Source organism: Lithobates pipiens, unplaced genomic scaffold (genome assembly GCF_037356315.1).
Source record: "Lithobates pipiens isolate NorthernLeopardFrog02 unplaced genomic scaffold, aLitPip1_a1.2 Scaffold_30, whole genome shotgun sequence".
Taxonomy (NCBI): Eukaryota; Metazoa; Chordata; class Amphibia; order Anura; family Ranidae; genus Lithobates; species Lithobates pipiens.
In genome coordinates this window covers 76,804,567-76,832,003 of record NW_027507791.1, presented here as the reverse complement: position 1 = coordinate 76,832,003, position 27,437 = coordinate 76,804,567, and the positions used below count along the sequence as shown (strand labels likewise).

At 42.5% G+C, this 27,437-nt stretch overlaps 1 protein-coding gene across 1 annotated transcript in view; it reads right to left on the bottom strand.

Moving 5' to 3' along the window:
* Positions 1-27,437, bottom strand: part of BRF1 (BRF1 general transcription factor IIIB subunit) — a 623,639-nt gene that overhangs the window by 507,227 nt on the left and 88,975 nt on the right. Inside the window, exon 3 of the mRNA XM_077464483.1 lies at positions 19,744-19,917. Coding sequence (XP_077320609.1) covers positions 19,744-19,917 — 174 coding nt within the window. The remainder of the gene's footprint in view (positions 1-19,743; positions 19,918-27,437) is intronic.

The window sequence follows — 27,437 nt, the reverse complement described above, 5'->3', positions numbered from 1 at the left end:
GGGGGGGGGATGACATTCAAATAAATAGTTATAGCTAGTTTTTTTTCCAAAATGTCATTGCTGTCTGAAGTTGGGCTTTAATGACTACATACACTCTAGGTCATCTGCTCCCAACTCTTTAGGGTTCAGTGAACCTTCCAGGCACCAGCTGTGCTAAGTGGGCCTAGAAGCCAAAGGATCCTGTTGTTTTTAGCACCGTAGGTAACCAAAGTCAAATCTGGAATAAAAAGCAGAGCAGAACCTTCCTTTTCATGTTTAGAAACATTTCCATCACATAAAAGGGGAAATTGCTTTGCCTGGAAAATGCATTTGTTTCCTAATCTACAAGATAAACTAAAATTTTGAGTCTTCAATAAAGAGAAAGCAAAGCAATAAATAATCAGATAACAAAAAGGCATCCCCACAAATGTGAAACCGTTTTAATAAAACCTATGTTGTAATCAAACTTTGGATGATGCTAAATCACTTTTTTTTTTTTTTATACAGTATAGGACTCAACACCCAACCGCCCCCCCCCCCCCCCCCCCAAACTCTGAATGCCCTATTACAGCCAGTTAACTGACAGCATAGATTGCATAGAAGATGGCTTTAGAGGTTTGACAATTTTGGTTAGGAATTGAGCTATAAAAGTGTGGAAAGCAATTGGCAACACACAGAGTCAGACAATAATCTACACATTTAACAGCAGCAATAGCAACGTAATTTTTTTTATAAATATTATATATATATATATATTTTTTTTTTTTTTTTTTAACACAGAAGTTGCCACTTAAAAAATATCATACAGGAGCTATATTATTATGGGACCATTTTACTGGCAGAAATTGCTTAGTAAACAGTAAACCCCCCTTGTGCTTGAGAAATCGTTTGCAGCAGTGTCCCCTCTGCACAGGGCTTGCAGTTGAAGCTATAATTTCCTCAATTTACCAGCGCCTTCTGCTGATAGAAGCTGGAATTGCAGCATAACCATTAAATATATTGATTCTCTATCATCACTATGCCAAACTGAAATGAAACACAGTGGTCAGTGGAGTAAAAACACTCTAGGAAATGGGCCACACAAGATTTACTGAGGAAGACAATTGTCTAACCAACAGAACTCTCGGCATGCCCTCCATTCAATTTAAATTAGAAATGCAAGGCAAAAAACATCTGTGTGTGTGTGTATGTATATATACAGTCACCGGACACTTTATTAGTTATACCTTGCTAGTACCGAGTTAGACTCCCTTTTGCCTCCAGAACTGTCTTCATTCTTCGTGGCATAGATTCAACAAGGTGTTGAAAACATTCCTCAGAGATTATGAACCATACTGGCATGATGGCATAATATAGTTGCTGCAGATTTGTCGGCTGCACATTCATGATGCAAATCTCCCATTCCACCACATCTCAAAGGTGCTCTATTGGATTGAGATCTGGTGACTGGAGGCCATTGGAGTACAGTGACCTCCTTGTCATGTACAAGAAACCAGTGGTGAGATGATTTGAGCTTTGTGACATGGTGCATTATCCTGCTGGAAGGAGCCATCAGAAGATGTGTACACTGTAGTCATGAAGGGATGGACACGGTCAGCAACAATACTAAGGTAGGCCATGGCATTTCAAATGATGCTCAATTGGTACCAAGGGGCCCAAAGTGTGCTAAGAAAATATCCCCCACACCATTACACCATCACCAGCCTGAACCATTGATACAAGGCAGGATGCCAGTAGATCAGCAGTTTTTGAAATACTCAGACCAGCCCGTCTGGAACCAAAAACCATGCCACGTTCAAAGTCACTTAAATCCCCTTTCTTACCCATTCTGATGTTTGGTTTAAACTCAGGAAATTGTCTTCACCATGTCTAGATGCCTAAACGCATTGAGTTGCTGCCATGTCATTGGCTAAGAAGAAATTTGATTTAAAAAGCAATTGAACAGGTGTACCTACTAAACTGGCCGGTGAATATGGAATATAATGTATATAAATATATTATACACACACACACACAGATAGAGGACAAGATTTCAAATGCAAAAGGATTACTGATTAATTCTCTCCATACAATACAAGACACACAGCTTGATGAAGAGCATGGTACACTCAAAATTGTACAGTTGCTGCTTATTTCACGTATTGTATGGAGAGAATTATTCAGTAAACCTTTCGCATTGGGGATTGTGTCCTTTTTTTTCTATTGACAATTGGTGGATGATTGGGATTAGAGGTCGACCGATATGGGTTTTTCTATGGCCGATGCCGATATTTAGAAATCATGGCGGCCGATGGCCGATATATATGATGCCGATTGGTTTGGGCCGATATGTTAGGCCGATTTTTTTTCTTTTCTTTTCTTATCCCCCTTCATCTCATAAAATCTAACAGACACCTTTCCCACTGGGGCGTTTTTTTAGGCGCTTTTGGGCTAAAAATAGCGCCTGTAAAGTCCCTGCAAAATGGCTCCCCTGCAGTCTGTGTGAAAGACAGAGTGCTTTCACACTGAGGCGATGCGCTGGCAGGATGTTAAAAAAAAAAAGTCCTGCAAGCAGCACTTTTGGAGTGGTGTATACCACTCCTCCACCACTCCTGCCCATTGATATTAATGGGCACCACTGCTGAAGTGCATGCAAGGTGATTTGGCAGCTGTGCTTCACAGGCGCATTTAACCTCTTCCTCGGCCGCTAGCTGGGTTATATGTGCCCCACTAGCAGCCGAAAAGCACTGCTAAAATGATGGTAAAGCGCTGCTAAAACTAGCAGAGAGAGACCTGTCATCTTCCTGCTCAGCGGGGAGCGCCGGAGCGAAGCAAGCGGATATCCATGGGGCGGATCAGCACTGATCCGCCCCGTGTGAAAGGACCCTTAGTCTTTAAATGGTTAAACTGAGAACTCCTACACACAGAGTTCATTCATTCAAGTGTAAACATTGTATCTCTTTACTCTTTTCTTGGCAGACTGCCCAGAGAGGAGGAAAGTCACTTCTATGAAGACTCAGGCAACTTGCATTGACTTCTAATACAGAAGTCATTTGCAAGTAGCGCTGTAGTTCTAAATCTGCCTTTTTATCACCACAATCGGCAGATGCCGATTAATTAAAAACTGCAAATATCGGCCGATATATCGGTCGACCTATAATTGGGATCCCACCGCGACACCCCTCATTGAAGTTATACAGATACAAGACGGACTCGCCCTACTAATTGATGATATTCTTTTTTTTTTTTTTTTTACAAATACTCATTTTTTTCTTTTTACAAATACTCATTTTTTTCTTTTCTTGAAGAGCGCTCACATGACCTCCGCTCTCAGCTGCATAAGGGGTTTGGAGAGCTGGGGGCATGTCAATCACAGACAGAAGGGCCATTTAGAAGACAGAGGGGCTGGGGCCAAGTCGCGGCTCAGTGTGTGAATTGACACAAAGCCACTGGTCAGGAGCACACCTGCTTGGGTGCCCCCACAGCAAGCTTGCTATGGGGACACCGGGCAGGAGGGAGGAGCCAGGAGCGACAGCACCGAAAAGAGGAGGATCTGGGCTGCTCTGTGCAAAACCATTACACAGGGCAGTTAAGCATAACATTTTTTGTTTTTCTTCTTTAAAATAACAGACTATTATACCTTTCAGGTATAGATGCAATTTAGTTGTTTAACCACTTGCCGACCAGCGCACGACAATGTACGTCGACAGAATGGCACGGACAGGCAAATGGGCGTACATGTACGTCCCTTTCAATTTGCCGCCCTGCCATCGGGAGCGCGCCATCGGGAGCGCGCCACCGGCGGCGCGCTCCCGCGCTGGTCGGGACCTCCGTGAGTCCGGTCGCGGGACCCGTGGACTCGATCGCCGCGGGCATCCCCGCGATAGTCTCACGGAGTGGCCGAATGAAGAAATGCCGTTGTAAACAACATTTCTCCATTCTGCCTAGCAACTAGTGACGCTGATCTCTGCTCCATGTGATTGGAGCAGAGATCAGTGTTCACTAAATGAAAGCCCAACCCCCCCACAGTTAGTAACATGCCCCTAGGAACACTTAACCCCTACACTGCCACCCACTGGTTAACCCCTTCACTGCCAGTGTCATTTACACAGGAATCACTGCATTTATATAGCAGTGATTATTGTATAAATGACAATGGTCCCAAAAATGTGTCAAAAATGTCCGATGGGTCCCCCACAATGTCGCAGTCACAATAAAAATCGCTGATCGCCGCCATTACTAGTAAAAAAAAATAATAAAAAATTATTAATAAAAATGCTATAAAACTATCCCTATTTTGTAAACGCTATAACTTTTGGGCAAACCAATCAATAATCGCTTATTGCGATTTTTTTACCAAAAATATGTAGAAGAATACGTATAGGCCTAAACTGAGGGAAAAAAATGTTTTTTTATATATTTCTGGGGGATATTTATTATAACAAAAAGTAAAAAATAATGCGTTTTTTTCAAAATTGTCGCTCTATTTTTGTTTATAGCGCAAAAAATAAAAACCACAGGGGTGATCAAATACCACCAAAAGAAAGCTCTATTTGTGGGAAAAAAAGGACGTCAATTTTGTTTGGGAGCCATGTCGCATGACCGCGCAATTGTCAGTTAAAGCGATGCAGTGCCGAATCGCAAAAAGTGGTCTGGTCTTTGACCAGCAAATTGGTCCGGTCTGAAAGTGGTTAATTTTATTTTTTTTCCCCTCCATTTTATTTAGTGCCTAGAATTCAGCTTTGAGAGCCAAAATGTTCCATACATAACAAATAGATATGCATTTCTCCTTATGGGGTGTTTATACAATGATCTGCATTTAATTTAGCTCTGATCCACAAGCTGCAATTGAAACACAATGGAAGAATACCTCAACCAAACATATAAAGATTCAGCCACCTACCAGGTATAATTGTCTCTTTCTCATTTATCATTTGAATTACAATAGTCTTGATCCCTTGCCTTAGGCCACAGTGTAAACGCCTGAGTGAAGCTGCAGGCAATGTTATTTGTAATAAGGCGGCACCAAGCAAAGTGAACGACTCATGGCGGTGCCTTTGTGACTAGAGACTAATCCTGAAAAACCAACTGCAACATTTTGCCTACACTTGCACCAAATGCATATATGTGCTTGAAGTTATATTTTCCACTTCAAAGCAATGTTTTTCATCGGTAAAGCTCTACTTCGCAACTGCCAGAAGAATTTGATGAATTGAACGAAGATCTAGTGTTTATACTGTAAACGTATTGCTTCTGCATGCTCAATGTCTGATGCAGCTCTCCGCAAAATGTGTGCAGTAAGATGACGGGCAGACATAACGCAGACAAGACTGTCTAAGCTGTCCATTACTCAGTGCACTTTACACAAAATTACTAATTAAAATACTTCCCCCCTATCAGATGATCTACTAGATTCTGCAACTTTCTTTAAGTGGCTAGGATGACCTGAAAGCAAGGTGAATGTAGAAAACATCATTAGCAGGAGCCAAATATAAAACCTCAACTAATGTCGCGTACACACGGCCGGTGTTTCCATCAGATGGTTTTTCTGATGGAGTTCCGCTAAAACGGACTTGCATACACAAAATCATACCAAAGTCCGATTGTTTAGAGCATGGTGATGTACAACACGTACGACGGGACAAGAAAAAGGAAAATCAATAGCCAGTAGCCACCCTTGCGTCATTTTTGGTCTGTCAGAACAGCATACAGACGAACGGTTTTCCCGATAGGAATTGAGTCCGTCAGACAGATGTGAAACATGTTCTATTTCTAGGTCCATCGGATTTTTAAGATGAAAAGCGATCGGATTGTCCGAAGGACTGATTCCGTCTGACCTAGTCTGCCGGAAAGTCCAGTCGTGTTTGTACGTGGCATCAGTGTCACAGTCAAAAAAAAAAAAAAAAAAGCCATAGATGGCCAGAAAAGTTGCCATTTTCATAAAAAAAAACATCAATGGCAACTTTCATATTTCTATCAGAATGAGTTTCCTGTTAAAATGAAGGCACCTTCTGACTTTGCAGTTGCTGGAGCTGGTTACATTAAGCAATTTTATATTAGCTTTTCCTTTAAAATATCTTGCCTTTAGTTAAAATGATTTTGCCTTAGTTAGGCGGGTTAATACTAACATAAATATCTTGCACATGCTGATGCTTGCCATTCTTGGCATGGATATCTCTCATGTATTGCATTGTTATCTAAAATTTCCAGCTGCTTTGATGAAACAGACACTTGTCCCTCAAGTAACTCCACTGGACTCCATGTTATGAAGTACCTTATGTTATGGGCCAGCGCCTGGAAATGTCAAAGGAAGGGAGGGAAAGTTCAACGCATCAGCTGCGCGTTCCAACCTCTCCTGCCAAGTGTTCCAATTTTGCCCACAAACTAGTTATTTCTGCATTATTTTTCAGCACATTACCAAAATCCGTACGGGGGAGGGAGGGGAACAGTTTGGAGTCTTAACAAAGGCCATTTTTTTTTATTCAATATATCTTTATAAAAAGGTTCAATAGAAAATAAAAGATCCCGATAAAAATGTCCTAAAACATGTACTTTTATTCTCATATCACAGAAGCAGCCTCGTGTTCCTCTGCACAGCTTCCCCCCAACTTCTAATTGATTAATTCACAGCCATAGGATGCCCCTTCTAAGGACTACATACATGCCCCATAATTTACAGGGTCATTGTACATGTATGATTTTTACAGCGCTGAATATTATTCACAGCACTTCACTTTTTCCACATATTATGGTATAGCCTTATTCCAAAATAGATTATTTTCCTCAAAATTCTACAAACAATAACCCATAATGACAACATGAAAGAAGTTTGTTTGAAATCGTTCCAAATTTATAAAAAAAATTATATAATTTCTTTTGTGGGTTTACAGCCACTTTAAAAGTGGTTGTAAACCCTTTACAATGACTTTATACTACATGCAAGCCTATAATTAGGCTTACCTGTAGTTACACTGGATATCTCCTAAACCTGCACAGTTTAGGAGATATCCCTGTATTTGCATGTGCCAACGTCATCGGCACATGCGCACTTAAGCAAACTGAAGCAATGGCACGTACAGCATGTACTGTGCCATTACCGGTGACATCATTGCGGCTCCGGCCAATCACAGCGCCGGAGCCACGATACCCAGAAGTAACCCTCCGGAGAGATGTTGGCCACCAGAGCGGTGAACAAGGACCGCTGCGGGGGTTTTGATCTCTGGTAATTCATAGAAAGCTAGTATACTATGCATACTAGCTCATTATGCCTTTGTCTTGCAGGTTTTTCTTTTTTTTTACATTTTTTAAATGGTTTACAACCACTTTAAGTCTCCCAGAAAAGGTTAATGTCATATTAGCATACCAGTAAATTATGACAGACTTCCTTGAAAAGCGGACCCTTCCGCCGTTTGAATGGCCAGGCCGCAATCACGTCACTCCCGTGCATGCACATGGGAGTTTTGATTGCGGCACAGTGCTCTGAACCAACAGAACGCTTAAACGGTGTACATTTGGGAGATGTTCACTACCTACAGGTAACCCTCATTATAGGCCTGACTGTAGGTACAAGTGAAAAAGCAGACTTTACTACCGCGTTTATAAATTCTGATTAGAAGGAACGATGAAACAAAATATTTACCGTAAATTAAAATCACTAATTATACACACTTCCACCATTATTCCCTGCACACATTTCCCTAGTTTTCTCCTTCTTCACCCCCAACCCTGTGTACACACTACCCTTCTCCTCTGTATTACCCCCCCCCTTCCTAGAGGTAGTCAATTTTTACCTGCACATACTGTCCTCTCCATGCACACTGCCCCATTTCCATCTGCAAACACTGTCCTACAGTCCCCAGTTTTCCGCTGCAAGCATTATCACTACTGTTAATATTTAAAACATTACATTTTTCTGTGCTTTGACCTGCAATTATTTAGTTTAGTGACAGGGTCCCTTTAAATAGCATAGCACGTGTTTTTTTTCTGTGACTTTACATCATATTTAGTGTTTTAACCAAAACTGGACAATACTCCAATCATTCCGGCAATAGAAGCAAAGATCACTAAAATGCGGATGTTACAAGTCCCCCCAATTGAGAACCATCAAGAATCCTCCAGCCTATGCAGTACCTACACTATTTTGGGCATAAAATATGAAATCTAAATAAAAACAAAATGGAATCAGCAGTGGTCTCTACATTTTTTTTTATCTCAGTCATATACTTAGATTTTTATTTTTATTTTTTTATTTCCCAGGAGTCCAAGGAAAATATCTTCAGCTGTGAAAAAGTCAGAGACCTCTCAATCTAATTTCAATTGCAAAGCTGGTCTCTGCACAGTTGCGGTGAAATGGCTTTTATTAAACCTCTGACAGAAAAGATGGGAAATGTAAAACAAGGAGGCTCTCCTAAAGTGTTGTATTAATCCCAGCCTCAATTCTCCAAATGGCCTTTGCAGAAAATAAAAAAAATAAAACACGCCGGCTATTCACAACCCCAGTCCGAGCCGCTGCAAAAACTAGGTGGCGATGAGCTATGCAGGTAATTATTGGTTTAATCAAATGCTATTGATTTCACAAGGCTCCATTCATATTGTGCCTGGCTTTCTCTTTAGACACTGCAGATATTGCTTCAATGCAATCCATTAAAATGTGTTTCTGCAACGTATTCCAACAAACAGGTAAAATATTATCGCAGCCGGATACTGAACAGCAGTAATATTCGGTGTGACAAACAGGTTTTCTAATATTTTTCTAATTGGCCTTTAGAGTTATCCAATCCCGCTTAAACCTGTTGATTGCCAAAAGGAAGTTCCTATTCTTTGCAGCCTATAAAACAACTACACCCAAGAGACCGCTCATGCCGGGTAGTACTAAGCCAGGCAGTTCTAAACAACCTCCAACATGGGTAACATGAATTATACTCATTGTACTGAAATTGATGCTTAAGGTGGTATTAAACCCAAAACCAAAAAGGGGCAGGGGACAATACTGTGGGAATAAGACTGCTTAGGCAGCCGCCTTAGGGCCGGTTCACACTGCGGGCGATGCGAGGCGACACGACTTGCCTCGCCGCAATCTGACAAGTCGTCCCCGTTCTGCACAATGGAACCGTTCTGAGAGGAGCGACTCGAGGTTCCTGTACTACTTCTGGGCGACCTCGGGGCGACTTGCATTGACTTCTATACAGAAGTCATTTGCAAATCGCCGCTGAGGTCGCGGCAGGTCGCGGCGAGGCAAGTCGGTGTCGCCTCGCATCGCCCGCAGTGTGAACCGGCCCTTAGGGTGCCCAGTGTTCTGTCGAATAGTGCAGATCGTCGGATAAGGCCTCTGATGATCTGCGCATGTGCAGTATGCAACGTTACTCCAGCTGATCAGTGTGATGTCAACACTGCGCATGCCCAGATTGTCGGATGCATTATTCGACAAAGACAGAACACCGGCTTCACCAGAGGCACGCCACCCTGCCACAACCCCAACATGGGCTCACCACCCTCCACACAGCCCAGCCATTTCACACATTATACCCGCTGCTCTCAACACTACAGACCTCCACTCGTGAACTTGCGCAATGATCAGTCTAGGCAGGGAAATCCCCAATGACAAAAATAACCCCAATGTGGGGCCCTGCTCCCTGCACAGGGCCACATCCACCACCCCCCCCCCCCCGCTGGGTTCTGGGAAGGGGCAAGGATGCTGGGACCTGCAGTCCTACAACACCTGGAGAGTCAGCAGGGGAGGACGATGTGAACTCTGTACATGTGATCTATAGAATACAGAGAGGGGCAGCTTCCATGCACAGGCGGTGACAGGTCCAGTAGGTGGAGGTTTCTGCCTCCATGCTCTGCTGATCATCGGATGTCGTCACTGATGATCTGCACATGCGCAGTGTTGGTGCCACACCAGCTGATCGGCAGGAGTGAAGTTACGTACTGCACTTTTGCAGATCTTCAGAGGCATTATCTTGTTGACTGAACACTGGGATGGGGGGTCCGAAGCCACTTGCAGCTGAAGCATGAGCCAAGACCCTTGATATGTCACCAAAGCCCCCCCAACAGGGCTCTGTCCACTGCCCTACCGACACCGTCCACTTTTAAAAGGTAGGCCAAGTTTATTTACAGTGACATTTGTGTTATTATAGGATTTTAAGTCTTCCTTACCATTTAGTTGGGCCTTGCTAGTAAATGTCTTTAACCACTTGCTGACCAGCTGCCATCACTATACTGCGGCAGGTTAGCTCGTTCTTGCAAATCGCCGTAGCTGTATGTTGGCTCAGGAATGCGCTTTTGTGGGTGTGCTCCCACTGGCCATCAGGGGAGCCAATCAGTGGGGTAAGGCAGACTATGTCCACCGGCCACCCGTGATCGTTTCCCGCAGTGACAGAACGGGGATCTGCCAAAGTAAACAAGACAGATCTCTGCTCTGACGGGGGATCACACAGATCCGGTCTTTCTGCTAAGCAGGAAGATAGATCTGTGCATTTCACCAGTCATACAGTCCCCCATACTGTTAGAAAATAGGGAACACATTTAACCCCTTGATCGCCACCTGTTAACCCCTTCCCTGCCAGTGTCATTAGTACAATAACAGTGCATATTTTTAGCACTGATTACTGCAATGTCATCACTGGTTTCCCAAAAAAAATTAAAATAAAATAAAAGTGTCAAAAATGTCAGTTAGGTGTACGATCTGCCACAAAGTCCCCACTAAAAATCACTAATTTCGTGCAAACCACTCAATATACGCTTATTGCAATTTTGTAACCAAAAATATATGTAGCAGACATATCAGCCTAAACTGATTAATACATTTGTTTTTGGGTTTCTTTTGGAAATGTTTTACAGCAGAGTAAAAAAAAAATTATTTTTTTTAAAGTGTCGCTTTTTTTTGTCAGTAGCACACAAAATTAAATCCGCAGAGGTGATCAAATGCCACCAAAAGATAGCTCTATATGTGGGGAAAACAAAGGACGTAAATTCTATTTGGGTACAGCATCACATGGCCCTGTAATTGTCAGTTAAAATGACCGTATTGCAAAAAATGCCCTGGTCAGGAAGTGCGTACCGTATATACTCGAGTATAAGCCGAGATTTTCAGCCTCTTTTTTGAGGCTGAAAGTGCCCCCCTCGGCTTATACTCGAGTCATCGCTGTCTGCCCGCTCGATCAGCGTGTCGAGCAGACAGACAGCGGCCATTCTATTCAAAAGCCGCGCCTCCGGCTCCGCCTTCGCCTGTGATAGGCGGAACACTGAATTTCCCAGCAGCCTGTGTTCCGCCTATCACGGACGTCGTATCATCCTCGTACTACGGACGAGGATGATACGACGTCTGTGATAGGCGGAACACAGGCTGCTGGGAAATTCAGTGTTCCGCCTATCACAGGCGAAGGCGGCGGCGCAGCTTTTGAACTTTACAATGGCCGCCGACGAAGAGGGCACGGGACGGCACGGCACGGGACGGGACGGGACGGGGGCAAGGCAAGGCACGACACGGGACGGATGCAAGGAGGCAAGGCACGGCACGGGACGGAGGCAAGGAGGCAAGGCACGGGACGGAGGCTCGGGACAAAGGTAGGCTGGACACACACACACACACACACACACACACACATGGATGGAGACACACACAGGGATGGATGGATGGAGACACACACACACAGGGATGGATGGATGGATGGATGGAGACACACACACACAGGGATGGATGGATGGATGGATGGAGACACACACACACAGGGATGGATGGATGGATGGACACACACACACACAGGGATGGATGGACGGACACACAGGGATGGACGGACACACAGGGATGGACGGACACACAGGGATGGACGGACACACAGGGATGGACGGACACACACACAGGGATGGACAGGCATGTCTCACCCTCGGCTTATACACGAGTCAATAAGTTTGCCAGTTTTTTTGGGGGTAAATTGGGGGCCTCGGCTTATATTCGGGTCGGCCTATACTCGAGTATATACGGTAAATAATTCTCCCGGCGCTAAAGTGGTTAAAAAATGGGGGGGAGGGGGCACTGAACACCGGTGCTCTCTATGTTGTTCAGGTAGATCTCCACCTCTCATTGGTTGCTAAGCCCTAATGTAAAGTGTATTCAAAGACTGAGTTCAGGTTTATTGAGCAGTCAGAGTAAAAATTTTTTTCCTTTAGGGATAAAAATCATCGTAAGCTCCCGTCAGTGGTTTGTCTCATTCCCCTAACTGCTACATCTACTAGAAAGCTTTTTCTTTTGACTTACTGGCCAAATCACCAGGTGAAAATAAAGGAAAGGAAGCCTAAAAGAAAAATAATGCAGCCACCACATCAAAGAATTAGTTATCTGCAAAATAATACATTTGCTTTTGAGTTGAATGCCGCTTTAAACCAGAAACGTTAGCAACAACCACATCTACCCTTTAATTTAACCACTCAAGCCCCAGACCAATTTGCAGCCAAAGGACCAAGCCCCTTTTTGGGATTCGGAACTGCGATGTTTTAACTGACAATTGCGCGGTCGTGCGACGTGGCTCCCAAACAAAATTGGAGTCCTTATTTTCCCACAAATAGAGCTTTCTTTTGGTGGTATTTGATCACCTCTGCAGTTTTTATTTTTTGCGCTATAAAAAAAAATAGAGCGACAATTTTGAAAAAAAATATATATATTTATTTTTTACTTTTTGCTATAATAAATATCCCCCAAAAATATATAAAAAAAACGTTATTTTCCTCAGTTTAGGCCGATACGTATTCTTCTACATATTTTTGGTAAAAAAAATCAAAAAAAATAAAAATAAAAATAAAAAATCGCAATTAACGATTATTGAATGGTTTGCGCAAAAGTTATACAAAATAGGGGATAGTTTTATAGCATTTTTATTAATATTTTTTTTTTTACTAGTAATGGCGGCGATCAGCGATTTTTATTGTGACTGCGACATTATGGCGGACACATCGGACATTTTTGACACATTTTTGGGACCATTGTCATTTATACAGCAATCAGTGCTATTTAAATGCACTGATTCCTGTGTAAATGGTGCTGGCAGTGAAGGAGTTAACCACCAGGGGGCAGTGAAGTGTTATGTATGACGTTATGTGTTTTTTTTTATTGTAGGGGGCGTGGCTTGGCATGTGACGTCACTGATTGTCTTTCCCTATAAAAGGGAAGAGACGATCGGTGACAGCCACAGTAAGAAGCACGGGGAGAGGTTTGTTTACACAGACCTCTCCTCGTTCTTCAGCTCTGTGACCCGATCGCGGGACACCAGTGACGATCGGGTCCGCTAGTCCCCGTGGCCACGGTCACAAAGCTCAGGACCGGGTCGGGAGCGCGCCGCCGGCTGCGCGCTCCCGACCCACGGCTGGGCACTTAAAAAGCAACGTACAGGTACGTGCTTGTGCACAGGCGTGCCATTCTGCCGACGTATATGTGCAGGAGGCGGTCCTTAAGTGGTTAAAAGCAAAATTTACCAAATACAAATCAGTTTTGTGTGGACACTAAGGGGTTTATTCATACGGTCAATTTGTTTAAAGGATAGCAGTACATACCAGGAGATTTTTAAGGTTGCGGGGATCCCTTGGAATTACTATTAACAGCGCAGGAATCAACACGAGACATCCTACTGACACATTATATCCCTTGTGCTGATCGGTTTTTGAATTTGGCAGATTTAGGCTTTTAAAACAAGCCCAACATTTCTCTAGCTGCAGCACTGTGGAGTAATTCATCTTTACATTTCTGAAGCACTGTTATTCTATAAAAGTAAACCTAAACCCAAGAACTAGAAATGTTAATTGTAAGTAAGCAGTGCCCTGAATTGTAAAATTTGTCAACATTTCCTACTAAAAAATTGCAGTGCACCTTCTGTGCCCTGAAAGTCTCATTCTATATACAGAATGTCATGTAACTTAAAGCAGACCTTCACCCTCTTCCTTACATTCCTTCCATTCCACCCATCCTGCATTAGTATCTGGCTTGGGAGTGTGATTCACCTTAGGTCGTCACATATCCCTTGAGACTTAGCTATTCATTTAAGGAAAGGAGGAGGGGGGAAGCCTATCAGCAGGTCACTTAGAAGCTTGCCTGCTAAACCCGGAGTTATGGGCGGGCCTCTCGATGACAGAGAGAACATGGCGGCCCATGACGGAGCTGTGGCTGTGGATGAGAGGATCTCAGTGGAACAATGCTGGACCTGCTGGAGGGGCGAGTATCTGCTAGTATCTGTCTGCTAGTCTCACAAGATCTGGAGTGAAAATTGGTGATGACAATTGGTTATGACACTACTGCACTGCTCATTGTTCTCAATTATGGAAGGGAAACTATAACTGGAGGACCTGCAGTGCAAGATCTCCCCACATCTGCTTCATCTACTCTGTGGATCTGTGCTGTCTCCACCTTTCCTGTGCTTTTTCAAAATACACCAAATAACCATAAAGAAGCAAGGTCATGCCTCTAACAAGATGGCTGCCTCCACAGAGACAAATGCAGAACTAGGCATGGTAAAATCATTAATGGGGGCAATAGATCAGCTGCAGTGAGCATATAGCCAAGATTGGTGACAGTATTGCCTAAGACCCAGAAAAGGGCAGAAGCAGGTCAACAGGTCTGAGTAATAGACCCCCCCTTTTGTTTTGTAGGAATATTAATAAAGATTGTGGATTTTATTTGAAATTGTACCGTGTTGCTGGGCCTTCATCTTTCTAGAATTTTGGGCAGTATATGCAGCAGTAGTCCTGGCACAGGCAATTTCCTTTATTCCATCATATGTATCTCTTATTGAGGTTGTAGCATCACAGCTCTTCTATTTTCAGTATTACCTATAGCTTGCCTGCAATTTTTAACAATATTTCTACAACCCAAGCCCTCAGTCTTTAAGATGCATTATCTTCCCTTGATGACTTCTGATGCCGACAGGAGCAGAACACAAGTGCTGCAAACAGTTAAAGTAGCAGTAAGATTTATGTAAGGCAACGACAAAGAGGTATGTAAATGCATTCCTGGTTAGGGGGCCTCTAATGTAATACATCAAGACAGACTAAATGAGCCTGGGAATCCAGGGAGGAAGACAGCACAATGCAACTGAAATCACAACATTTCCATGTACAATATCTTCAATATCCAACATTTCAATACCCTTTAGCATTTCACAGCAACTGTTTTTTTTTTTTGTTTGTTTTTTTCATAAAACCATCATTTTACAGTAAAGTGGTGCAATTTTGAGTAAGATAAACAAGAACTCTCCTCGCCAGGTAGGCATAAAGAGAATGAATACCACTACTTGTAGGTTTGTTTCACTGACCAAATATATTGAACCTTAAGTGCACCTACATTCTAAAGATAAAACGGAAACCCTTCAACCCCAGTCACTTAAGATAAAAATAGAGGGCGTTATAGCAAGATGTAACTCAGCGCAGCTCCGAGGCTGCAGGGATCGAGCCTTAGACACCACCATCTTTGAAATCCAGGGGGAGACGCTCCCAGCAAAGCTCAGAGGTAGCAGAGCGCCTCCTTCTCTCCAGATGTTCTCTGGCTGGAGCTGACAGACGGCCCAGCTTAGTGTACCGTCAGCAGGATTATGCTTATGGAGGGGGAAAAAAAAGGCACAAGGTCTACTATGTTAACTGCTGGTGTGTTCTAATAATTATAAGTAATGATGCTCTCTAAAGTGACCCTGTCATTTCAAAAGGCTCCCAATTTGTTTGGGACCCCTTAGAGCTGCACGATTCTGGCCAAAATGAAAATCACTATTTTTTTTGCTTAGAATAAAGATCACGATTCTCGTGGCGTAACATCTTTCACATTATACAGAAAAAAAAATGGGTTAACTTTACCGTTTACTTTTTTTTTTAATTAAACATTAAAACATTTTAAAACACACATTTAAGTTTATTTACTAAATAAGCAATACGGTTATTTCAGGCATAATATTTTTATATACGCCACATTTCACCTTCCCAGTTGTAACAAATCAATTTTCAGTTTGGCTTCAAAATTTCTGGGAATTTTACATCTCTATACCTAGCCCCTGGATTTTCTATGGACTGAAAAGAGCAATTAGTTTCAGAGAAACCGGTATCACTCTGCAGTTCATTTTGGGCCTGCGTTAGGGGGGAACCACATTACACAGAGGGATATTTAGTGGCCCTACATTTCCTTTATGTCTGCAATGAAAAGTATTATCGAAGACTATCAGAAATTATCATATTTCAGCAAAAGTGTGTGCAGCATACTGAGAAATATGCTTACACACAAGATGCATTGTTGAGTACAAAAATAAAAAAAAAAAAAATAAAAACACGCACACCTGCAAATTCACAGCTCGGTTACATAATATAACTATATTTGCAGGTACAGTGGAAGTATAGTTCAATGTAAATTCACTCCCACCTTGCTATTCTGACAATTATGCACCAATAAAATTATACCAGGTAGAAAATGGCATGACCTAATTACATGACTGTAGAAACAACTCGCCACAATCCCAGAGCAGCCAAATCACATAGACAGATTCCTAGTAGAGCTGCACAATCAATCGTTAAATTGTGACCTCAATTCAACCCCCACATGATCTTAATGCAGCGTTTCTATGATTCACACAAGTATAGAGCAGTTTGCTGGCTCACAGCTGTCATAAAAGAAAAAGCAGTGGGCAATGTTTATTAACAACATTGTTAGAGATAAAAAGAAACATTGTATTGTTTGCTTCTTTTTAGAGATCAATGGATGAACTTGGGTCTGCAAATGAGGTCAGTTTAAGCACTTAAAGCGCTATCTCCTGGGACACGTGACAGGTCCCAGGAGATGGCCTGTCCACTCCGGGGGGGGGGGGCAGCGCGACTCACGCATGCGCCGTGCGTGGCCGGCTATGAAGCCGAAAGCTGTCGCGGCCGGGTGCCCAGAGTGGCAATGGAGACGCCGACGGAGAGGAGGGGCGAGAGGATCGCTTTGGGGGGGGGGGGGGGGTGGCGCATTGCTGGACCGTGGCACAGGTGAATGTCTGTTTATTAAAAGTCAGCAGCTACACTTTTTGTAGCTGCTGACTTTTAATAAACACAGAAACGGCTGGAACTCCTCTTTAAAGACTAAGCCTTTTTTCTGACACTTGTTGCTTAGAAGTTAAAAAATCTGTATTTTCTATAAAATCACTTAGAACCCCCAAACACATATATATTTATGTTTAGCAGAGACCCTTGAGAATAAAATGGCGGTTGTTGCATTATTTTGTCACACTGTATTTGGGCAGCGGTCTTCCAAATGCAATTTTTGGGGAAAAAAAATACACTTCAATGAATAAAAAAACAAAAACATTAAAGTTAGCTAAAAATGTTTGTGTAATGTGAAAGATGATACACTCGTGATCTTTATTCTAAGCAAAAAAATTGCGATTCTCATTATATCCAGAATCGTGCAGCTCTAATTCTCCCAATGCTATAAACATGCCGCAACTAAGATTTTTTTTTTTGCCGCAACGGAAGCACACTGCCCCAGTATGAACACATTTATTGATTATAAATGGAAGCATTTTTGAGATATTAAGTTGCTTTTTTTTTTTTTTTTTTTTTAATACAAAAGCACTTGAAAGTAGCTCAACTAATCAAGGCATTCCATAAACTCAGTATTTTTGAGAACACTTGTACAATTAAAAATGGCCACAGGAATTAAAAGTATAACTAAAGGCAAAACACTTTTTAACTTTTTTCATTTTGGATAGGAGTATAGAGGGATTAGAACACCTGTGCACATTTGGGGAGATTATATTCATTTTTTATTTTTATATACTTTTTTTCACTGGATTGGTTGGACTATTGTTTTAAAATGCATTTTTATTTTTTCTTATTCACATTTAGAATTTGCACTTTGTTTATGTTTGATATATTTGCATTTCACCTTTGTTGATCCTTTGTTTTATGCACCTTAGGGACATAATTTAAAGTGATATTGTATAAATTACCCTATTTTGAGTCACAATAGTGTATGCATCTGCTGCTTCATCTTACAGTTTTTTTTATTTAAATCATTGGTGCGGCTGAACCTATACATTTAGTATTGCACTTTTTTGATATCTTTGTAATTCATACATTGAGTAGCGCATGAGTACCTTTCCCTACACATAGTATCAAAAGATTAAATTAGCTGCAGTTTGTGTAGTTTAGCCCAGTGCTTCTCAACCTCGTTTCAGTCAAGGTACCCTTTGAAAATATGCACAAATATGCACCTTATTCTAAAATATAAAAACCTAAAACGAATAGTTTTACATAATCCAGCTGCCTCGCCATAACATTAGAGTACTTGCACACTGTACTGATGTATGAACATTAGACATTACTGGCAAGAAAAACATGAGGATGGGCTATATAGCGCTGGCACATATACAAACACACATGCAGAAATTATTCTCTCTCATTTTAATCAAGGGAGTGTGGGATTGGAAAGTAAACGCATGTACAGATACTGACTGGCAGCGCATATTTCTGTATTTTTTTTTTTACTGATCTATATAATGCATGTTTATGTACATGTGTATATATAGGCACATTGAAAATTATTGTCTGCGTTGACATAAGTAGAAAAAAAAAAAAAAAAAAAAAATGCCTGTATGCCTAAGACCCCTTTCACACAGATTGTCTAATCAGGTCCACCTGTCAGCTTTTCAGGCGGACCTAATCAGACACTGCATTGTCCTCTATGGAGTGGCGGATGTCAGCAACACACTGCCATCCGATCCGATTTTGTCTGGCAAAAACAGACTGATGGTGGTCCTATTTTCCATCAGTCCGACAGATCTGATACACACAGACAGGCAGTCTGTTTCCATCCAATTGCCTCAGAGGAGAGTGGGGCTGTGTCCTCATCCGTGTGCTCTCTGCATAGCGGGGACCGACATCAGCCTGCTCAGTGGGGATCAACAGAGAGATCCCCCGCTGAGCAAGCGGATTCTGCATAGCGGAGGTGCCCGGGTGAAAGGGGCCTAAACTAACTGTGTTTTTAAGTAGCAATATGCAATAGGCCTTAGGAGGAAATTTATTTTTACAAAGCAATTACGCCTTTTCACATTGCTACCAATTTTTGCTTTCTGCTTTGTTCTTCATGGATTAACTGATTTTTTAAAAATGTCCCTTTGGGATGAATAAAGTACTTCTTCCTCAGTTTCTCTCCCTTATTCAGCCAACATGACCCCAGTGCTGACAGAGAGGGACAAAATGCCTCATCAACCTATGACATCACTGGTTGTTAGAATGCCAGCAGGTGGCCCACAAAGCGCCCAAGGTTGTAATGCTTCATAATTAAAACCTGTGTTTATGTACCAAAAAAGTCAGGCTTGATCCATCTGCTGGCTTGCTGCCAATTTTTCTGCAATTTGAGGCAATTTTCAAGCATTTTGCCAAGACACCCTTGAAGAACCCAGAAGGCATCCTGATTGAAAAAGCTGGCTCAGCCCCTTGTGGTACAGTTTTTCATGAGATAAATAAGATTTCTCGCAGCAGTTTAAACACAGCAGAATTAAAATAGCTGCCTCCTACATCGCTGTAACTGCAATCATCTCATTTCCAGTGTAACAAGAAAAAATAAATACATTTTAAAAATATTGCACTCATAACAGGTGCAACTAGTGGTGTTACAGGTTGGATTAAACGGTCTTTACTCTGATGAGTAACAAAGACGCAACCCACAAGAAGGAAGACTCTTTTAGACATAAACAACATCTATTTTTATCACACTCACAGAAAAGCCGGATGCAATGAACCTGAACACTGTGTCTGAATGATTGTCTTACGAAAGGATACGTGGAGTTCCTTCTGTCCTACACACCAAGTAAAGACAAGCAGCTATAACATGTGTCATCTTCCTACCACGAGTAAGGTGCTTGCTGACGGCCATTTTGAAGAAATTGAAGGCAGTGTCCAGACAGTGCTTGTTGAGTTGCAGCTGTACCCCTAAATTGTGGATCTGTCTCTTTCCTATAAAAGAAGAACAGTGATAAGGTCATTCCACATGATTTCCGCATTGGTCTTAAACATGGTCACTCAGACAGCCAGTAGGCATAATTCACAAAGCTCACACACCAGGCTACAGATACCCATTTTCAAAAAAGGTGACAGATATATTGGGGGAACTCTAATGAGAGAGAAAGTTTACAATCATATATCGCTAAAAAATTCTTGTGTTCCACTTAGATTAGTTATGCTTCTTCTTGGTCCTCTCAACTGTTGGTGGTCCCCTGTTCCTAGACATTCCTATGAGATGTATACTGTCTAGTCTAGAGACGTGCCCGGCCCCTTCTTCATCTTGGTACCATGAGATAATCGGTCTATGAGAAGGAATTACCTGCATATACCTCAGTCATACAGTGCCTTTGTCTTTCTAATGGCTGTCTTTGTAGAAGAGGTCCTACATTGCTGTTTTGTATGTTTATTCCTGTTGGATCTGTAATACGGCTATGAAAAATTAAACTATACTGTTCAAAAAAAAAAAAAATCTTGTGTTAAAGAGGAAGTAAACCCTAATGGGTTTACTTCCTCTTTGATTCCCTGCAAAGGTAAAGCATAATGGACTACTATGCATCGCTTAGTAGTCCATTATGTGTCACTTACCTGACAAAGGAGCCAGCGAAGTCACCGCTGTCCCCTGTAGTTCCGAGCGTCCATCTTCTTGGTGGGTCTCGCTGCTCCGGCACCGTGATTCGCCGGAGCAGCGATGACATCATTCCCGCGCATGCGCACGGGAGCCGACACTCACGGCATATCGCCGCGATCTTCGGCTTACCCAGTAGTCCTTCATTTCGCATTTGCATCTACTTTAACAAGAACCCAATAGAGGTCAAGGGACAGCTGATTAGAGTTGCTCACTTTTCAACTGCTGCAGATTAGCAATAGATGGAGAAGACATACATTGGTATAAATGGACTGCGGTTTGACTGCTATAGTGTGTGCTCCTTATATCGGGACAAACAATCAGCTGTATCTGATAACAATGCCAAACAAAGTGTCACTAAATGCTACAGAAATAAAAAAAATCTAGGATTCTTCCATTTAATCTACATTTGAAAAAGAGTAGAGAGTGAAGAGCCGGCATCTATGCGAGCTGCAGGGAAGAACAGCAGACACAACAATGGGCTAGACTGAGTGTGATCAGCTAGATCACTGTCAGGAAGTCTTGCCCCGAGGACACAAGTCAAAGGTTAAAGTGTTTCCAGAAAATGCCACAATACGATTAGCAAACAACCTCTGAGGGGTCTGCCTTTGCTGTCAGGTTAATCTTCTCCATCCATTTCAAACAATCAACCAGTTACCACCACATCACTGCTTTTCCCTACAGTGAGGAAAAAATTACCAAGCATATCTCTGTAGTTCGGTTTATTGCCTGTACTTATGTGGCTGGCTAGGCAACAAGGTACCCAAAAGGTTAGCACTGTGGCTTTGAAGCACCATGGTCCTTGAATTGAGCCATTTTTGGTAAGAACAGATGAAGATCTTACTACTAGAGGTTGGCCGATATGGGTTTTTTTCTGGTCGATGCCAATATTTAGAAATCGTGGTGGCCAATGGCCGATATATAATGCCGATTTTTTTGGGCCGATATGTTAGGCCGATTTTCATTCTCCCCCCCGCCCCATCTCATAAAATCTAACAGACACCTTTTTTCAGGCGCTTTTGGGCTAAAAATAGCGCCTGTAAAGTGCCTGCAAAATGGCTCCCCTGCATTCTGTGTGGAAGCCCGAGTGCTTTCACACTGAGGCGATGCGCTGGCAGTATGTTAAAAAAAAGTCCTGCAAGCAGCACCTTTGGAGTGGTGTACACCGCTCCTCCACCACCTCTGCCCATTGAAATGAATGGGCACCGCTGCCGAAGCACCTGCAATACGAACCTGAACTCTACGGTTTCCCATGTCATAAGTAGCGTTAGGACCAAATGCTGGTGATTCTTTATTTCCACCAAAGCAAATGTTCATTCATTTTAACGGTGGAGTCCGGACAAAGTTTTTTAGTAACCAAAAAGGTGAAAAAGGACCCCCCTTCCCAATGATTACTGAACCCATCTTAGCAACATACGCCCTGCCCTTGCCAGGCCCCATGAAATGTCCAATATGGCCGCCACTTTTGCCTACCTTTTGGCACAGCCCTGCTTATAAACCCTGTAGGCCAAGGTTTATCAATCAGGATTCCATGTAACCCTAGGGTTCTGTTAGAGGTTGCTAGGGGCAACAAGAAATTTCTGCCCAGATAAGTTCCCTTTAACACCAATGATCTTTTTATCTGCAAGGGGTTAATTATTCCCAATTACCACAAGTGTAGGGAGCATTCTTCCCAACGACCATCACAATAATGTATTGTGAAGTATAGAAAAAATATGCGGTCAGAGCCCAGCATTAATGATTTCATTAAGTATGGCACCAACATCCCTTATATGCTATACAACAAATAATAAATTGGGAGATATGGGACTTTATTGGTGCACAAAAGTAAATATATATTTAAATGAACACCATCATAAAACCAATGCATACAATACGTATGTAAACACACAGATCCACGTCCTGTTAGGAAGGACAGATTGTGTGTTCCTTGCATATAGAGACACCAATCGGTCACCTCCCCAAGTCAGTATCACTCCCTAGGTAACAGTTAACCCCTTTATCGTCCCTGGTGTTAACCCCTTCCCTGCCAGTGACATTTATACAGTAATCGGTGCATATTTATAGCACTGATCTGAGTATAATTGTCAATGGTCACAAAAAAAGCGTCAAAAGTGTCTGTATTATCACAGTCATAATAACAATCGCAGATCGCGGTCATAACTAGTAAAAAAAAAAAAAAAAAAAAAAAAAAAAATTATATATATATATATATATGTATATATATATATATATATATATATATATATATATATATATATATATATATATATAGCCATAAATCTATCCCCCATTTTGTAGGCACTATAACTTTTGCGCAAACCAATATACTGTGATTTTTTTTAACAAACATTTATAGAATATATATCTGCCTAAACCGAGGAAGAAATTCTAAAGAAAGTTCTCTGTGTGTGTGTGTGTGTGTGTGTGTGTGTAAGCTGAAAATTGGCCTGGGCAGGAAGGGCATGAAAATGCCCTGTATTGAAGTAGTTAAAGAGCACCTGTCATTTCAGCTCCATCATGGCAGCGTCCATTAGCGGGCATCCACTCACCTGCTGCCGCCACGCCCCTCACCATGTGTCACTGCCGCATCACCAGCCGTCTCATTAAAGTGAATGGAAATGTCGGCGAGTCACCAGCGGGTCAGAGATGACAGTTGCTCTTTAAAAATTCAGATTTAAATCAAGCTATTTTACTAGCGATTTAAATCAAATCCACCCTGAAAATTAGTCAATGTTAACCACTTCCCGACCGGCGCACAACGATGTAAGTCGGCAGAATGGCACGGGCAGGCAAATTGGCGTACAGGTACGTCCATTTGAAATTGACGCCGTGCCATCGCTTGTGCACCGCCGTGCATGCCGGTAAGACCCCCATGAGTCCGGCTGCGGGTCCCGCGGACTCGATCGCCGTGGGGATACCCACGAACATCTCACGGGGAGGCTGAATGGGGAGATGGGGAAGTAAACAGCATCTCCCCGTTCTGCCTAGCAACGAGTGACACCGATCTCTGCTCCCTGTGATTGGAGCAGAGATTAGTGTTCACTAACACACAGCCACACCCCCCCCCCCCACAGTTAGTAACACGCCCCTAGGACACACTTAACCCCTACACTGCCACCCCCTGGTTAACCCCTTCACTGCCAGTGTCATTTACACAGGAATCAGTGCATTTGTATACACCGATTGCTGTATAAATGACAATGGTCCCAAAAATGTGTCAAAAATGTCTGTGTGTCCGCCATAATGTTGCAGTCACAATAAAAATCACTGATCGCTGCCATTAGTAGTTAAAAAAAAAAATTATTAACAAAAATGCCATAAAACTATCCCCTATTTTGTAAACGCTATAAATTTTGCGCAAACCAATCAATCGCTTATTGCGATTTTTTTTTTTTTTACCAAAAATATGTAGAAGAATACGTATCGGCCTAAACTGAGGGAAAAAAATGTTTTTTTTTTATATATTTTTGGGAGATTATTATTATAGCAAAGAGTAAAAAAATACATTTTTTTCAAAATTGTCGCTCATTTTTTTGTTTATAGCGCAAAAAATAAAAACCGCAGGGGTGGTAAAATACCACCAAAAGAAAGCTCTATTTGTGGGGAAAAAAGGGCGTCAATTTTGTTTGGGAGCCAAGTCACATGACCGCGCAATTGTTAAAGTGACGCAGTGCCGAATTGCAAAAAGTGGTCTGGTCTTAAGGCAGGAAAATGGTCCGGGCTGAACGTGGCTAATTCCTGTGACAGTGCTCAGGCCTAGTGATTAGCTGCTAGGTCGAAGAACCATTATAGGAGAGGAGGGAACCTGCTCCTTCATACCCATAAACAGTGATGATTAGTTCCACTGGCTGTGATGGAAAAAGGAGCAGCGGGAGAAGCAACAAAACTGTACATCAGAAATAGAAATATAAAAAACTTCATCCGGGTGAGTTTAAAAAATAAATAAATAAATAAAAAATCACTAAAGGCCAAACGTTCCCTACACCACGTGACAAATATATGTATACAGGAACTGATTCACCTGTATCCACATGAAAACAATAAAAACATTTCTTTAGAAACTCCAGAACATGCAGAGGGTGGAGAAGAAAAAAAATGTTTAGATAGGACAACAGGTTTATTGAACAGAACAATTCACAATGACAAACCATGGAAATATCTATATTAACAACACAAATAACACTCTTCAACAACAATACGGCAGTACAGCGTCTGATTCAAGGTCAATGAATTAAAGAAAACATGACATTTACAGAAAACCCTGATAAGGAAAGATACCTCCATGGAGATCTAATGCTAGACATACAGTGTCTTAAAGTATTCATACCCCTTGAAATTTTCCACATTTTGTCATGTTACAACCAAAAATGTAAATGTATTTTATTGGGAATTTATGTGATAGACCAACACAACGTGACACATAATTGTGAGGTGGAAGGAAAATGATAAACGATTTTCAATCGGTCTGGACTTTGACTGGACAATTCTAACACATGAATATACTTTGATCTAAACCATTCCATTGTAGCACTGGCTGTATGTTTAGGGTAGTTGTCCTGCTGGAACATGAACCTCCGACCCAGTCTCAAGTCTTTTGTAGTCTCTAATGCCCTGTACACACGACTGGTTTTCTCATCGGAATAAACTCTGAAGGATTTTTCTGACAGCGTTCCAACGGAATTCCGCTGAAACTGTCTTGTCTACACACGATCACACCAAAGTCCGACCATCATGAACGCTGTGAGGCCCTTGTCCTCAACATGTGGACAAGGTGCTTTGAGGGGCTACCTCAAAACACTCTCCCAATGTTGAGGGCATGTGGCCTAGTACGGTTGGGGGGGGCGCTCTCTCGTCCCCCCCTCTTTTCCTGCGGCCTGCCAGGTTGCGTGCTCAGATAAGGGTTTGGTATGGATTATGAGGGGGACCCCCACGCCATTTTTTCCATACGAGACCCGAAGGGTCTGGTATGCTCTTGAAGGGGATCCCATGCCTTTTTTTTTTATTATTTACATTAAAGTCGTGTTGTAAGTCACGCTGTGATTCACACCCAAGTCGTGTCCAAGTTGCCTCCCAAAGTCGTGCTGGAAGTCATGTTGCCTCATGTTGTGTGAATAAATGGACTGTTATGATACAAGTTAAATAAACACAGATTGTTATTGTTAGTCACGTTGAATCTCCTATCTGTATCGAACTGTGTCAAAATGAAAATAAAGCATTTATGTTGGATCTGTCGTTTTTCGGACTCTCATTATATTATATATTTGTCAAAACGATAACAAAAATACCTGAAATTCGGACAAAAATGCATTCAGACGAAAACGAATGCACATGTCTAATGGATATTTTATTTATAGTTACATTGATCCAGCTTGATCTCCACTAGCTTCCGGGTCCCATGTTGAACGGCCGCCCTGCTGCTTGTGAATACAGAAGAATGTCTGCTTGGCACAGGCGCCATTCAGAGAATGTGTTCCAGTTTCTGAATGAATGCAAAAGTGTTCTCCGAATGGAAGAGATGGAGAGGTGGGGCGGTGATAGCACAATCTCCAACAGGTCCACTCAAGAGAATGCTTTGCAATGATGAATGGTGCCTGTGCCGAATGACTGACCTCCTGTGTTCAGAATGCAGCAGGACATACGCTCAGCACTGAACCTAGAAGCACATGGAGATCACTGGAATAGTGGTGCCTACTTCAGTGATTTCCAACTTCCAAGGGCATCAGCCAGTTATTATATATACAAAGTTACATTGGTCATAAACTATTCTGACAGGCTAGGCCCTGTCGATATTTATGTTTAGGAAAAAGACACACAGGATTCACACTAAGGCAGAAAGCAAAGCGCCAGAGTTTTGTTTGTGAGTGGAGAAAATGGTTTTCAGAGAATTCTCTGAGTTTTGTATTTCCGGATCAGGTCCTGGATCTTGAAGGATTCAAAATGCCTTGGGTGGGACAGAGCCTCCAATCCCGAGTCCAGGTCTTCCTGGAGACCTGCAAGTTGTGTACATATGCAGATGTGCATGCTTGTTAAACCCAGGCCTGATCATAGCTTAAAGCAGAGTTCCGCAGAATTTTTTTTTTTTTTTTTTTTTTTTAAGTCAGCAGCTACAAATACTGCAGCTGCTGAATTTTAAAATATGGACACTTACCTGTCCAGGGCACCCATGATGTTCTCACCTGAACCTGATCTGTCCCTCGGCTCTCACGTGGAGGCACTGCCATCTTCAGTAAGGGAATCAGGAACACAGCCTGGTTTCCTACTGCGCATGCACGAGTCACACCCTCACTGGTCCCTGCTGTCTTATGGGACCTGTGTGTCTCCCAGAATACAGCAAGGGGCGGAGGAGGAGCCAGAAATGGCATAGATCACCACGGAGCCTGCAGTGATCTATGCCCGGGAGTGGGAGCAAACCCTCAGATTATACAGGTATCTGCTCCCCCCCCCCCCCCAAAGGTGCCAAATGCGACACCAGAGGGAGGAATCTGATCAGCGAAAGTTCAATTTTTGGATGGAACTTCGCTTTAAGGCTCCCGTTTGGAGACAGAGCCCTGTCAACAGAGATCTGTGTGCACCAGCCAGGATAAACATAAGTTCCTGTTAAGAAACTGCACCCCATGTTGGGAGGGGGGATGCACCTTGCCCACAGGACTGGGATAGTTGGTACAGCAGCACGAGTCTGGGGAGACTATGAAAGCTGAGGAACTAGTGAATCCAGGGGATTGGAGGAAGTCTAATGCCCTGTACACGTGGTCTGACTTTCCGACAGAAAATGTGCGATCGGATTGTGTTGTCGTAAAATCCGATCGTGTGTGGGCTCCATTGGACTTTTTCCGTCGGAATTTCC